Source organism: Jaculus jaculus, chromosome 1 (genome assembly GCF_020740685.1).
Source record: "Jaculus jaculus isolate mJacJac1 chromosome 1, mJacJac1.mat.Y.cur, whole genome shotgun sequence".
Lineage (NCBI taxonomy): Eukaryota > Metazoa > Chordata > Mammalia > Rodentia > Dipodidae > Jaculus > Jaculus jaculus.
Window position 1 is genome coordinate 145,681,607 of NC_059102.1, and position 14,303 is coordinate 145,695,909.

Genomic DNA, 14,303 nt, shown 5'->3' on the forward strand with positions numbered 1-14,303 from the left:
CCTTTAATCCCAGCACTTGAGAGACAGAGGTAGGAGGGTTGCCGTGCGTTTGAGGCCATCCTGAGATGATGTGGTGAATTCCTGGTCAGCCTGGGCCACAGTGAGACCCTACCTCAAAAAGTCAAAACAAAAATGGAGCTGGAGAGATGGCTCACCAGTTATGGTGCTTGCCTGCAAAGCCTAGTTCAAGGTGGCATGGTGTCTGGAGTTCATTCGTTGGAGTGGCTTGGAGTGGCTTGGAGTGGCTAGAGGTCCTGGTGCACCCATTTTCTCTTTGTTTCTGTCTCTGTCTCTAAAATAAATAAATACTTTTTTTTAATGTCCTGTTATGGCTTGGTGGTGCATACCTTTAACTCCAGCACACAGGAAGCTGAGGTAGGAGGATCATTGGCTTTTGCTGGATTTGCAGAGCTTATTAAATCTGAGTTGTATCTGCTGGGACTTTTCCAAGACGATGGAAGCTGCCACATTTAGAAACAGGTAGTTTTAGTGAGAGAGCTTCAACCACACATAAGTTATAACGGAGAACTGGAGCAATAAAAGAGAGTATAGAATAAAAGCCAGAATAGTCACTGAGCTCCCGAGAAGTATGGTTATTGAAGTCCGATGGTGTCAGAGAAGCTGTCTGCCAGCTCGTGTGTGTCAGATCTGCTCACTAAGGCATGTTGTTAGTGGGTGTGGAGAACGTGTAGGGGAGGTGGGTTTCTGTGAGCTTGTTGTTTTTTTTTTCAGTTGGTATTCTACTCCAATGGAAAGGAAATCACAAGCTCATGTTTTTCCAGACTGCTCATCCCTCTTTGATGCCCTGACTCTCTGTCTCCCTTCCTCGGCAGCCCTTCCTGTGCAGGGTGCAGCCAGCGACTCGTGGAGAAAAGCTGTTACTGCCTTCAGTAGCACTGAGCCTGGTACCACTGAGGTGAGTGCCGCCACCACCTCTCTCCTGCCTCAGTGCTGGGGTATGTGCACTGACCACTGGGCCGTGGCCACTGGGCCTGTACCAGAGGCCTTTCCACAGGCCCGGATTTGTCAGCCTCTTCAGCCTTGGTCTCTGGTCCGTGTGTGGTTCCTGCATATGCAGGGAGAGAAGGATTGTAAAAGGGAGAGCTGTCTGGGTAGGCAGCTGACTTGAAGGCCACCTCTGAGCTGGTCTCAGCTGGGTTTGCCAGTCTTGTCTAGGACACGTAGTGTGGTGGTCACGAGTTTGGGCAGGACTGGTGCTTTTGTTCATTCAGCTGGGTGTGCCATGGGCACCAGTAGAGGCAAGTCAGGAACAAGATCACGACTGGACTCTGGAGGGCAGGTGGATGGGAGGTGTGCCCATGCTATAGTTTGTGTCCTGGAGGCTTGTGCTGTGCAGTCGGGGACAGGGCTCTAACCCACTTTGTGCTCTGCACAGCAGGGTTTTAAGAGCAGCCAGGGAGATAGTGGTGTTGACTTGAGTGCCGAGTCTCGGGAGTCGTCCGCGACCTCCTCACAGCGCAGCTCCCCGTATGGTACTCTGAAGCCAGAGGAGATGAGCGGGCCTGGTCTGGCAGAATCCAAGGCTGACAGCCACAAGGAGCAGGCTCAGAAACAGGCTGAGCAAAAGGTAACCTGGAAGTACCCTTCATGGTGGCCAAGGCCTGGGGGAAGGGGCCATTGTCCTGTTGGCTTCCTTGGGAGCTAGAGATCGTATGTCTCAGCCTCTGCTTTCCCACCAAGGACTCAGAACAAGGCTCAGGACAGAGCAAGGAGCACAGACCAGGACCCATCGGCAATGAGCGGTCTCTGAAAAACAGAAAGGGCTCAGAGGGGACTGAGCGGCTACAAGGGGCCATCGTCCCGCCTGTTAATGGGGTGGAAATTCACGTGGACTCCGTGCTGCCTGTGCCACCCATTGAGTTTGGAGTCAATCCAAAAGTGAGCCTTCGGTTTGAGTCATCTTCTTTGTTTTTTGTTTTTTGGTTTTTTGCGGGGGGAGGGGGAAGACTTAGAAAGGTGGAGGCTTAGATGGAGTTTCCCCTAGAAAGCAGGAGGACAGGAGCTGAGCACCATTCTGGGGAGAGTGTTGGTATGGCATCAGAGATGGGCAGGTGCTATTGGATTGCCTTACAGATGGCCTTGCTGATTGTAGCCGGGCTCTCGGGCCAGCCGGTAGCAGTGGGCAAGGAGAGAGGAGTCAAGTGGCTTCCACTCTCGTGTGTGCTCATCTTCCTCACGTGTTGCTCCAGTGAATGTTGTGTACTGGGCTTTAAGTCACCATAGTGGGATTGCCTTGATATGGGGTTGGAGAAGGGTGAACTGAGTGGGTCTTAGACACTGTTTGCCCTTTTGTTCCAGGACTCTGATTTCACCTTGCCACCTGGCTCTGCCTCTGGTCCTGCAGGGAATCCGGTCGTCAAACTTCAGGATGCCTTGGCTAGTAATGTAAGTCAAGGCTTCCTCCTCCTGCTCTGCCTGTCCACCTACTGCAGTAAGGCCTCTTGGGTAGGATGAGACTGTCTCTAGCTATACCTTGGCTTTGTGACCCTTAGGTGGAGTGCTGTCATTCTTAAAGTTTGGGTTATTTTGGCTTTCTTTGGGTCTAATCTTCCCCATGTGACAGCTATGGTCAAGACAGATTCAGAACCCCTTGTCCCCATGCTGGGGAGGGAGCCCAGAGTCTTATGTGTGTTATAGGCCAGCACTCTACCAATGAGCCATGTCCCCAGCCCCTGTTTCTTTTCGTAGCTGGTTGAAGACAGTGGTAAAGCAAAGTGCCCCTTACTGGAAAGTCCTATGGTGCATTTGAATGCCGTGGTCCCCTGGGCCCTGTGCATGCAGGAGCAGGGTATGCAGTAGTGTGGGTTGCTCGGGGATGCGCTGATCTTAGGCCAGGCTCTGGGGACTTCTCTGTCCACTGTTCAGTCAATTTGCAGAATGAGGGAGGACCATTATGGCACCATTCTCAAGAGGTTCTAAGGAGTGTTAGTGCTCTAGGATACCAACAAGCATTGGATGGTTGAGACTTGAGATTACTGGACTGGCTCTGCAGGAGGGATCCGTGGCATTTCTCACATGTTAGGAGGGCCCTCGTTCTCAATTTCCTAAGGGGCTGAGTGACAGCCACTACTTTTTCTTATCTGGACCTGGTCATGTCCAAGCCAGGTGATAGGTGCCTGCTGAACCAGTTTCTTCCCTGACAGTGGCTAGTCTCTTTCTGTGGTATGGGACATGACTGTGTGGAGGTGGCTTCTGCTAAGAAAATTGATGGAGGCAGGTGGCCCTGGTCTTAGGTACATGTGGCTGAAACTAAAATGTGCTTGGACAAGCCATTGCCTCATTGCCTCAGCCTGTGCTCTAAGGCTTCCTTTCTCTCTCTCCAGGCAGGGCTGACACAGAGTATTCCCATGCTCCGGCGAGATCACCACATCCAGAGAGCCATCGGCCTCTCCCCCATGTCTTTCCCCACTGCTGACCTCACGCTGAAGGTAACTAGCCTTCAGCTGGACATCACAGCTTATGAAGAGATGGAGGGAGGAGCCCCTCTACCCTGTGACTTAGATTGCTGATGTCCTTGGTAGTAATCTATGTCCCACCCCTCCTCTTGCTTTCAAAGATGGAGTCGGCACGCAAGGCTTGGGAAAACTCCCCCAGTTTGCCAGAGCAGAGCTCTCCAGGAGGTGCAGGCTCTGGCATCCAGCCTCCATCCTCTGTGGGAGCCTCCAGTGGGGTCAACTATAGCTCCTTTGGCGGAGTGTCCATGCCACCCATGCCTGTGGCTTCTGTAGCACCTTCTGCTTCGATACCAGGTATCACATCCCCTGAGCCAGGCTTGGGTGCTTTCTCTGGGTGTCATTGATAAGTGCTGGATTAATGCCCTGAGCACCACCTCTGTGCCTTGACTGACTTGTTTCCAGGCCATGTGGACATGACCTCCCTTGCTGGCAGTTTGCGAGTCCTGCTTCCTTCCCTGCTGTGGGAATGTGGGAAGCAAGACTGGGGAACCATAGGGTGGCCTTTCCACCTGCTGGGGAAGGGGAGTTGTGAGGACATGACGGTGGTCATGGCTGACTCCCCAGTGGGCAGCCCACCTCTCAGGTGAAGTAGGCTGGTCGTGGGCCAGGGTGCCACACTCATGAAGCAAGGGCTTGCTTGGAAGGGTCTTGCTGCTGGTGAGCCCTCTGTCACTGGCAGCTATTTTTGCCTCTACTGCAATCAACCTTGTTACTGTTTTGGTGCTCCAAGGGATTTTGAGGGCTCAGCTTCCAAAGTCTCAGTGATGTGGTTCCAATAGATCCTTCTGACCCTCCACTGTGGACTCAATAACAGGGAGATGAAGAGGACAGTGACTGAGAGACCAAGGCAGCCCTCAACCATAGTAAAGAGCCCACTGCCCTGCAGATTTTCCTGAGATGTGCACTACAGCAGAGAACCAGGCAACCTCGAGTTCCCTGGGGAAATTGGCTGTATGCTACAGTGAGTCTCAATCCTTTTCCACCTTCTCTGGGTTCTGTTTCCAGGCAGCCACCTCCCACCTTTATACCTGGATGGCCACATGTTTGCAAGTCAGCCCCGTCTGGTTCCTCAAACGATACCTCAGCAGCAGAGTTACCAGCAGGTGAGACTGGAAAGCTGGGTGGCAGAGGTCAGTGCAGCCTAGGCATTGTCATCCTGTTTCCTCATTTGCAGTCCATGCCCAGCCCTAACACACCATGGCAGAGGGTGTTCATGGAAGGGTTCCACCAGAGACAAGGAGGCGTGAAGAAGATGTTCCAGGCTTCCCTGGTCTCCTCCTCACAGCCCTTGCTGTCCTAGCTGGGGATCAGCTGCAATGCAGTGGTTTTGTTTGGTGACAGGCATCCCTGAGCATGGGTGTCTTAGGAGGAGGCCACTTTAGAAATAGACAGGATGTTGGTTTTTGTACAGGGTTAGAATATTTCTTTTTCCTTCCTTCTTTCTTTCCTGTTTCCTTCTTTTCCTCCTTCCCTCTCTCCCTCCCTCCCCCTTTTCCTTTCTTACTTCCTTCCTTTCTTCCTTCCTTTATACTTCATTTATTTGCAAGCAGAGATAGAGAATTGGCATGCCAGGGCCTCTAGCCACTGTATATGAACTCCAGATGTGTGCATCACTTTGTGCATTTGGCTTTACTGGGTACTAAGGAATTGAACCTGGGTTATTAGACATTACTGGCAAGCACCTTAGTAGCTGAGCCATTTCTTTTTCTTTTTTATTTTATTTTATATTTTTATTTTTTCTTTTTATTTATTTGAGAGAGAGAGAGAGGGAGAGAGAAAATGGGCATGCCAGGATCTCCAGCCACTGCAAACCCCTTGTGCATCTGGCTTACGTGAGGTCCTTTGGCTTTGCAGGCAAACACACCTTAACTGCTAAGCCATATCTCCAGCCCTTCCCAGAATATTTTCTTTCTTTTTCTTTTCTTTTTCTCTTTTACAAGGTAGAGTCTCACTCTAACCCAGGCTTACCTAGAATTTACTATGTAGTCTCAGAGTGGCCTCGAACTCACAGCAGTCCTTCTACCTCAACTTCCTGAGTGCCGAGATTAAAGGTGTGTGCCATCATGCCTGGCCTGACTTTATTTAGGACATTTTTGTTTGTTTGCTTGTTTGTTTTTGTTTTTTGAGGTAGTGTCTCACTCTAGCTCAGGCTGACCTGGAATTTGCTATGCTGTCTCAGGGTTGCCTCGAAATCACAGCAGTCCTCCTACCTCTGCCTCCGGAGTGCTAGGGTTAAAGGCATGCACCACCATGCACAGCTCTCCAGCCCTTTAAAAAAAAAAATTTATTTATTTTAGAGAGAGAAAGAGGGAGAGAATGGATGTGTCAGGGCCTGCAGCCACTGCAAACAAACTCCAGATACATGTGCCACCTTGTGCATTTGGCTTACGTGGATTCTGGGAATTGAACCTGGGTACTTTGTCTTTGCTGGCAAATGCCTTACCTGCTAAGCCATCTCTCTAGCCCTTCCCTGTCCCTTTTTATTTTATTTTATTTTATTTTTGGTTTTCTGAGGTAGGGTTCTCACTCTGGCCCAGGCTGACCTGGAATTAACTATGTAGTCTCAGGGAGGCCTTGAACTCACAGTGATCCACCTACCTCTGTCCCCCTGCATGCTAGGATTAAAAGTGTATGCCACCACACCTGGCTTCAATACATTTATTATTAGACAGACAGAGAGAAATGGACATGCCAGGTGCCAGAGCCTGCAGCCACTGCAAAAAACTCCAGACATATGCGCCTCCATGTGCATCTAGCTTATGTAGGTTCTGAGGAATTGAACCTGGGTTTTATGGGGTATGGTCTTGCTCTAGCCCAGGCTAACCTAGAATTTACTATGTAATTTCAAGGTGGCCTCAAACTCATAGCGATCCTCCTGCCTGTGCCTCCCAAGTGCTGTGCCACCATACCTGGCCTTTTTTAATTTCATTTTTATTTATTTGAAAGAGAGAGGCAGATAGAAAAAGAGAGGGTAAGGGCATGTCAGGGCCTCTAGCCACTGTGAACTAACTCCAAATGCATGTGCCACCTTGTGCATCTGGTTTACATAGTCTTGGGGAATTGAACCTGGGTCCTTAGGCTTTGCAGGCAACCACCTTAACCACTAAGCTATCTCTCCAGTCCAGCTTTTCTTTATTATGGTGGCACATGCCTTTAATCTCAGCACTTGGGTGGTAGAAGTAGGAGGATTGCTGTGAGTTCAAGGCCACCCTCAGACTACATAGTAAACTAGAGTGAAACCCTACCTGGGGTGGGGGGACGACTTTTTTTTTTAATAAGAGGGAGAGAGTATGGGTGCACTGGAGCCTCTTGATACTGCAAACGAGCTCTAGGCATATGCCATCTGGCTTTAGTGTAGGTATTGGGGATTTGAATTCTAGCTGATAGGCTTTACAAGCAAACACTTTAACTGCTCAGCCATCTTTACAGCCCAAGATTGAAAATAAAAAAAAAAAAATTCGGGCTGGAGAGATGGCTTAGCGGTTAAGTGCTTGCCTGTGAAGCCTAAGGACCCTGATTCCCCAGGACCCACGTTAGCCAGATGCACAAGGGGGCGCATGCGTCTGGAGTTCGTTTGCAGTGGCTGGAATCCCTGGTGTGCCCATTCCCCCCCCCTTTCTCTGTCTGTCACTCTCAAATAAATAAATAATAAACAAAAAAATTTTTTAAAAAGATTGAAATATTTCTGCTTCCATTCACATTTGGGATCTCCTGAACATGCTTATCCATATAACTGGATCTTACCACTTGGTTTTGAGGCAGGGTCTCACCCTGTAGTCCAGGCTGGCCTGGAACTCAAAGAAATCCTCGGGCCTCAGCCTTTAAGTGCTGGGACTCTGGGCGGAACCACCACACTGCCTGTATGTATCTCTTCATGCTCCATTCACCTCCTTTGTACGTAGCTAGGACTCATTCCCACTGCTGTGTAACATTCCAGTGTTAGCAATATACCATGCCTTGGGGCAGCTGCCAATTTATTTATTTATTTATTTATTTATTTATTTATTTATTTATTTATTTATTTATTTATTAGAGAGAGAGAGAGAGAATGGGCATGCCAGGGCTCTAGCCACTACAAATGAACTCCAGATGCATGTGCCCCCTTGTGCATCTGGCTTATGTGGGTCCTGGAGAATTGAACCGGGATCCTTTGGCTTTATAGGCAAGCATCTGAACTGCTAAGCCATCTCTCCAGCCAGCTGCCTTTTTCTTTTTTGAAGTAGGGTCTCACTTCTGGCCCAGGCTGACCTGGAATTCACTATGGAGTCTCAGGGTGGCTTTGAACTCACGGTGATCCACCTATCTCTGCCTCCCGAGTGCTGGGATTAAAAGCGTGTGCCACCATGCCCGGCTTCCAGCTGCCAATTTTTTACTATGGTCTTTATCCCTAGAACAGGGGAAGTAAGGTCAGACAAGCTAGAATATCCCCTTTCTAGCCAGGGCAGGTAGAGACAGGGAAGTAGGTACATGAGGGGACACTACAGTCACTACCTGGCTCCTATCCACAGGCTGCCACTGCCCAGCAGATCCCAATCTCTCTCCACACGTCTCTGCAGGCCCAGGCTCAGCTTGGGCTGAGGGGCGGGCTCCCTGTCTCCCAGTCCCAGGAGATCTTCAGCTCCCTGCAGCCTTTCAGGTGAGCTCAGAACCCAGACTTCAGACTGGGCTGCATGTATTTCTCTGCTGTTGGGGACAGTGATGGGTATCAGGTATTCTCCTTGCACTGCTGGGGAGGTGTTCTCTGTTCCCTCTGCAAGCTCATCTTCTTCATCCCCACTCCCCACCACACACACACACACACACACACCCTCCCCCTCCTGTTCCTGCAGTTCACATGATGTGTTCAGCTTTCAATATCATTAGGTCTTCCTGAGCTTGACTTACCCAGGTGTGTTCATTTCACTCCTAGTGCTCAGACCCTCTAAATCACTTTTGGGGGAAGGATCTTACTGCTAGCATGCCCGCCAATGTTTGTATCACTACCTAATCCTGATGTCTGTCTGGCTTTTGCAGGTCTCAGGTGTATATGCACCCCAGCCTGTCACCCCCAAGCACGATGATCCTCTCTGGGGGCACAGCCTTGAAGCCCCCATACTCAGCGTTCCCAGGCATACAGCCCTTGGAGATGGTGAAGCCCCAGTCTGGTTCTCCCTACCAGCCCATGAGTGGAAACCAGGCCCTGGTCTATGAGGGCCAGCTCAGCCAGGCTGCTGGGCTGGGCGCCTCCCAGATGCTGGACTCCCAACTTCCGCAGGTCAGTTTGATCCTATCAAGGTCCCCTGCCCTTCACCTGCCTGGCATGTGTGCTGTCAGCCAGTCACTCTGTGTGGCCCTCAGCTGCTAGGACTTTGCCTCTTCTGAGTAATCCCGTCACTGCTTTATTCCAAGTCCTGACTTCTGTTCCCTGGAACCATGGGCATGGGAATCAGACAGGTGTCCTTCCTCTTCACTCCTCTTAAAACTTTTCCATGTCCCCAGTTCTAAGCACCCACTATGAACTGCCCAACCTGCCCTCTGTATGCAGAAGTTCCCCTTGCCAGATCTTGGTCTTCCCTCCACTGATCTTAGGTGGTTGCCAGACATTAGAGCGGGGCATGCCCTTCATTGGGCCCCTGGCTTGCAGTCTCTTGTCCACATTCCATCCAGACCCACCCATCACAGCACCTCCTCGTGGTCACTCCTGACCTTCAAGTTGTGTCCAGAATTCCTCCCTGCTTGCTTTCTGCTTCCTCAAACCCTCTTTCTTTCTGTCTTTGCCTAGCCCCTCCATTAATTATGGAGGTGCCCCTGGGTCCTGTGTTTGGGTTATTTTCTGGTTATCCATGTACTAGTCACTCTCGTGTTCATTTCTTTTCTTTTTCTTTTTAAGGTAGGGTAGCCCAGGCTGATCTGGAATTCAGTATAGTCTCAGGGTGACCTCCAACTCAAGGCAGTCCTCCTACCAATGCCTCCCAAGGGCTGGGATGAAAGGAGCCCGCCACCATACCCAGCATTTCATGTTCATTTCAGCCTAGCTCTCCCATGCAGCAGCCTCCTCAGCATCTCAGCTTTCATGTCTTAGGACACCTCCAGCTTGCTGTGCCCTCCCAGGCCTGCTGTTCATCCAGTCCACGTCATGCTCGGTCCTGCTTCCCCAACTGTCTTGCTTCTGGTCTTTCAGCTGCTTCTGTTGCCTCTCCCTTTACAGAGGCCTCAGCGGTCAGCTATTTCCCATCCTCTAATCCTGTGCTGTGCTAGCTCTGCAGGGTCTTCTCACTCCTCACTTGGCTGTTGCCCTTGGGCTTCTCCAGGGTGCTCTGCATTCCATAGAGCAGCCAGCACTCACCGCCAAGACAGCAAGTCCTCCCTGTCTCCATCCTTATGCTGCTGTGCTCTGAGCAAGAGTATGGTACCCCAGGGACCTGGTGCCAGAGTCTCAGTGATGCAGTTCCAATAGATCCTTCTGACCCTCCACTGTGGACTCAATAGCAGGGAGATGAAGAGGATAGTGACTGAGAGATCAAAGTGGCCCAGCCCTGTACCCCTGTGCTGCCCCCTCTCACCCCCTTGTTCTGGATTCAGTCCCTGGTCACTTAGGCTGTCTGGGTACTGTCATTCTTTGGTCTAGTGTGCTTCAGGACCCCAAGACCCCAGCTGCCTATTTTAGCCACCATGCAGAACAGCTCGTCTCACAATATGTACCCCACACAGAGGGATGCAATGGTACACTTCCTATCACCCTTCACCTCTGGGGAGCTCTCTGCTTTCTCCTTCTCATCCCTGCCTGTATGCTTAGGATCTAAGCTGAGTGCAACATGTCACATACATGCCCCATCACTGCCCCTGCCTGAGTCTGTGGCTTCCTGGCATTTCATGTGTGTGGGGGGGTGAAAACACAGGGTTGAGGATACACAACCCTGTGCAGGCGTGGAGGAGGCCAGTTAGGAGTGCTGTGTGCAGACACGCCTGGGTGCACGCTCTAGCTTCCTTCCAGCATCCATTCTGCCTTCTGACTATCCTGTCGCCCAGCAGCTCACCATGCCGCTGCCTCGATATGGCTCTGGGCAGCAGCAGCTGATTCTGCCACAGTCCATTCAGCTGCCACCGGGACAGAGCCTCTCTGTGGGGGCCCCACGAAGGATTCCTCCACCTGGCTCCCAGCCACCAGTCCTGAACACCAGCAGAGAGGTAAAGGTGCTCCTGGGAAAGGTCCCTATTCGGCCAAGCCGCTGCCACAGAACTGTGGCCAAGCACATAGGTTCCCTCAGTCCCCAAACCTTGAGTCCTCCTTGTTTAAGCTAGTCACAAGACAAGGTCTGGTGTGTATGAGACCACAGGACAACAAGGAAGGTAAATGGGGTCAGTGCCCCAGCCAAACAGGGAGAAGCTCTGTGGAGCCTTTGCAGACAGAGGCCTCCCTGGCACCTGGGAATTGCTGGCAGTATGACCAGTTCCCTGTGGCTCTGCACAATTACTTCTGCCCTCCTTAAAAAAATCATGAGAGGCTGGGTGATAATCTCTCACATGTAACCCTAGCACTGGGGAGGCTGAGGCAAAAGGATTGTAAGCTTGAAGCTGGCTTCAGCTGTAGAGTGAGACACAACTTGACAAAAGGGAGAGAGGTTGCGGAAATGGCTCGGTAGGGTAAAACACTTCCTGTGCAAGCATGAGTTCCTGAGTTCAGATCCCCAGAACTTGCCATAAAGCCTGATGGAGTAGCTCTCATCTGTGGCAAGATGGGAGGCGAAGGCAGGGGAGTCTCCCAGTGCTTAAGGGCCAGCTAGCAGTGAAATGAGAGATCTTGTTGCAAACAAGGTAGACCAGTACTGACACCCAAGGTTGTTTTCTGACTTCCTCACATTCTGTGGCACACACATCCACACTCACACAGCCTCCCCCCACCATTCCCCACATACACACACTAAATATTGTCTTGATTCCTGCTCTAGGAATAAAACCTCCCTTGGACCTAGATTTGGGAGTAGAGATGGAAGACTTATAGATTCTTCTAGAAAATGCCTGTCTGAATATGTTCCTGAGGATTAGGCCATCTCTGGGGCTGCTGGGTGACAGCATGTTTTTTGTTTGTTTGGGTTTTTTTTTTTTTTTTTTTTTTTTTTTTTTGTCTTCTAGTCCTCCCAGATGGAGCTAAAAGGCTTCCACTTCGCCGACAGTAAACAGAATGTTCCTACAGGAGGCTCTACGCCATCTCCACAGGCCTACAGGTAAACATGGGCCTTGGAGGCTGGGACTCATGGCTGAGTATTGACAAAAACCTGACTCCAAAGAGTCTGTGGGCCCAGAGAGCAGTATAAAGGCACTGAGGCCTGGCCCGCTTTGTACGCCTGAGTGTCGCTGAGGAGTCCCTGGGGCAAGCTTGTGCTTTAGTTAACTGTGTTGGAGTGGGTCCCAGGGAGACTAGATGTATCTCTAGTCATCAGAACAAGATGCTGTGGGTATTGGGAGAGCTTTCTGGGAAGTCAGGAAAAGGAACAAACAACCTCCCAGGGATTCTTGTACCTGAACTCTTCCTCTGATCTTTTTACGGCTGGACTTGTGGGGCCCTTCCTCCCACATTGCAAACTCACTCACTGTTTGCTTCCTTGGCATGGGTCTCTACCTAGTACCTGTCCAGGTCCACTTGAGCTCAATTCATAGGTATCTGTTGGGTCATGGTGGAGACCCTCTGCTCCCCATGCTGGGCTTGAGGGTGTGGACAGTTGACCTGGCTCCGTGTGGGAGGACTGATACACGTGACCTACAGTGCCATGCAAGAGGTCATGCTGTCACTCTAGGTACCATAGGTACTCAGCTAGGTACCTGGCACCATGCTGTGGAAGTTGATCCTTCTTTCTTTACGGCCATTCAGGCTCGGGCTTCCTCCCTCTGTCTCATCACTCGCCTCACTTCCAGGGAAGACTTGTGAAATCTCCTTATTTCGTCTTTTATGTTGTTGTTGCTGCTGCTGCTGCTTTGTTTTGTTTTGTTTTGTTTTTTGTTTGTGTCTTAGTATGTTTTGTTTCCCACTATCACCGATTAAGGCAGCACAGCGGAGCTGCATGGACAGCAGCACAAATCAGTGGGCAGGAGGTGGAGGGAGGATGCGTCTCTGCTGGCATGGACATGTGGGTGCCTGGGACCATCACTGCGATTGGAGGAACAGCTGGCCCTCAGTAAACACAGCTGCAAAATATTTGGTGGTTGGGTGGAAACAAACTTTGTTGTCACTATTTGTTAGCGATACGTATAACAGCCATCTATTTAGTGCTTCTAAATGCTTGAGTTTGGTTCTACCTAGTCTGTATAGCAATCTAGAGACGATTTCAAAGTGTACGTGAGGGTAGCATTCAGGCTTACTTACTGTGTGAGGTACTGGATTCCATACTCAGAACCAAAGAGCATGCTGGAGAGTGTGCACGGGATCATGACACTTCATGTGGAATTCAAGCTTCCATAGTTTGGTATTGGTGGTCCTCTTGCTAAGCACTGAAGAGATAAAGGGACGGTTGTATATAGAACAGAGAAGTAGCCTCTGTTTTCATGGTGTTTGGGGCAGTTATTATTTCTTGGGGGATTTTTTTTTTTTTTCTTTTTCCGAGGTAGGGTCTCACTCTAGTTCAGGCTGACATGGAATTCACTATGTCTCAGGGTGGCCTCGAACTCATGGTGACCCTCTTACCTCTGCCTCCCAAGTGCCGGGATTAAAGGCTTGTGCCACCATGCTTGGCTGATTTTTTTTTTTTTTTTTTAATATATATACCGTGAACTCTCAAGGTTTCTGGAAACCTTGGAGTCATGAGACATACCCTGAATAAAGTAGTCCCTGGTCAGAAATTTCAGGGTGTACTTTCTCCAAAATGGCTTTGGGTAGCAGGAGGGGGGGTACATGGCAATGCCCATTCCTAAGCAGCTCTGCATCCTACATGATTCTGCCCAGGACTCTTTCTGATAGAGACCTTTCTCCACCCTCACAAAGTGCTTAATGACCCTGGGAACCAGAAACATGCTACTCCCCCACACCTGCAGTGCCTCCCCCCACACACACCCAAAGACTAGGAGACCCTACTTGTAGTCCTGACTTTGTCCTATTTTTTGGAATACTGTGCCACCCTGGCCCAGGCTCTCCACATCCAAAGGGTGTCCAGTGTGTCCATCTGTCTATAGCGGGGCCCCCAGCTTCTGGGTGCATCTCTTGGGAGCACTAGGGAGCAGTGGTGACCACCTTCTTCCTCTTCCTGCATTCTCAGCTGCCTTGGGTTCGTGGTGTGTGGTGTGAGGTCTCTACCTACCCAGAACAAGAGGCTCCCCTGTGTACTTGGCTTTAACTCCCTCTTTGTGGTGACACACGTGCATTCTCAACCCTGCCTTTGGTTTTTTCAGGCCTAGCTCTGCTAGCCCCAGTGGGAAGCCCTCTGGATCAGCAGTTAACATGGGCTCTGTGCAGGGACACTACGTTCAACAGGTAGAAGATGGCTTTCCAGACCCGCAGCCCTGGACACTTAGGCCCGTCTCCCAGCGCCAAAGGAGAGGGGACTGTCCAACTGATTGATCTTTTAAGAGAACTATTAAGAGAACTATGCCCTAGTACTTAGAGCTGGGCTGCCTCAGTCCCTCCTGGCAAAGACACTTCTCTTGATGGGCATTTGGACCCTTCCTTGTCCTCCAGAGAAGGGAGGACTGGTTTCCCAAAGGGGATGACACCGGAAGGTGTACTACCACAGTCATTTGGGGCTGTCATGGCGCTCTGGGACTCGGTTAGGTGTGGGTTAGCTCTAGAGGCTGGGTGTGTGCGTGTGTTAGCTCTAGTGAGTAGTGTGCTGTGTGTTTTGGTTTGCCTGGGGGGAGGGG

At 50.6% G+C, this 14,303-nt stretch overlaps 1 protein-coding gene and 2 non-coding genes across 12 annotated transcripts in view; all 3 read left to right on the forward strand.

Moving 5' to 3' along the window:
* Positions 1 to 14,303, forward strand: part of Prrc2b (proline rich coiled-coil 2B) — a 104,013-nt gene that overhangs the window by 84,830 nt on the left and 4,880 nt on the right. For 3 of the 10 annotated variants that reach the window (XM_045153091.1, XM_045153103.1, XM_045153115.1), the window contains exons 20-31: positions 834 to 916; positions 1,397 to 1,588; positions 1,702 to 1,899; positions 2,320 to 2,406; positions 3,345 to 3,449; positions 3,578 to 3,770; positions 4,482 to 4,579; positions 7,985 to 8,112; positions 8,490 to 8,730; positions 10,485 to 10,643; positions 11,589 to 11,680; positions 13,836 to 13,917. In XM_045153091.1, coding sequence (XP_045009026.1) covers positions 834 to 916; positions 1,397 to 1,588; positions 1,702 to 1,899; positions 2,320 to 2,406; positions 3,345 to 3,449; positions 3,578 to 3,770; positions 4,482 to 4,579; positions 7,985 to 8,112; positions 8,490 to 8,730; positions 10,485 to 10,643; positions 11,589 to 11,680; positions 13,836 to 13,917 — 1,658 coding nt within the window. The remainder of the gene's footprint in view (positions 1 to 833; positions 917 to 1,396; positions 1,589 to 1,701; positions 1,900 to 2,319; positions 2,407 to 3,344; positions 3,450 to 3,577; positions 3,771 to 4,481; positions 4,580 to 7,984; positions 8,113 to 8,489; positions 8,731 to 10,484; positions 10,644 to 11,588; positions 11,681 to 13,835; positions 13,918 to 14,303) is intronic. The other 7 variants (XM_045153097.1, XM_045153101.1, XM_045153107.1 and 4 more) reach the window with 7 other exon arrangements.
* LOC123457787 lies at positions 4,233 to 4,318 on the forward strand. Its single transcript, XR_006635156.1, has one exon. It is a non-coding gene; the product is annotated as a small nucleolar RNA SNORD62 (small nucleolar RNA).
* LOC123457786 lies at positions 9,890 to 9,975 on the forward strand. Its single transcript, XR_006635155.1, has one exon. It is a non-coding gene; the product is annotated as a small nucleolar RNA SNORD62 (small nucleolar RNA).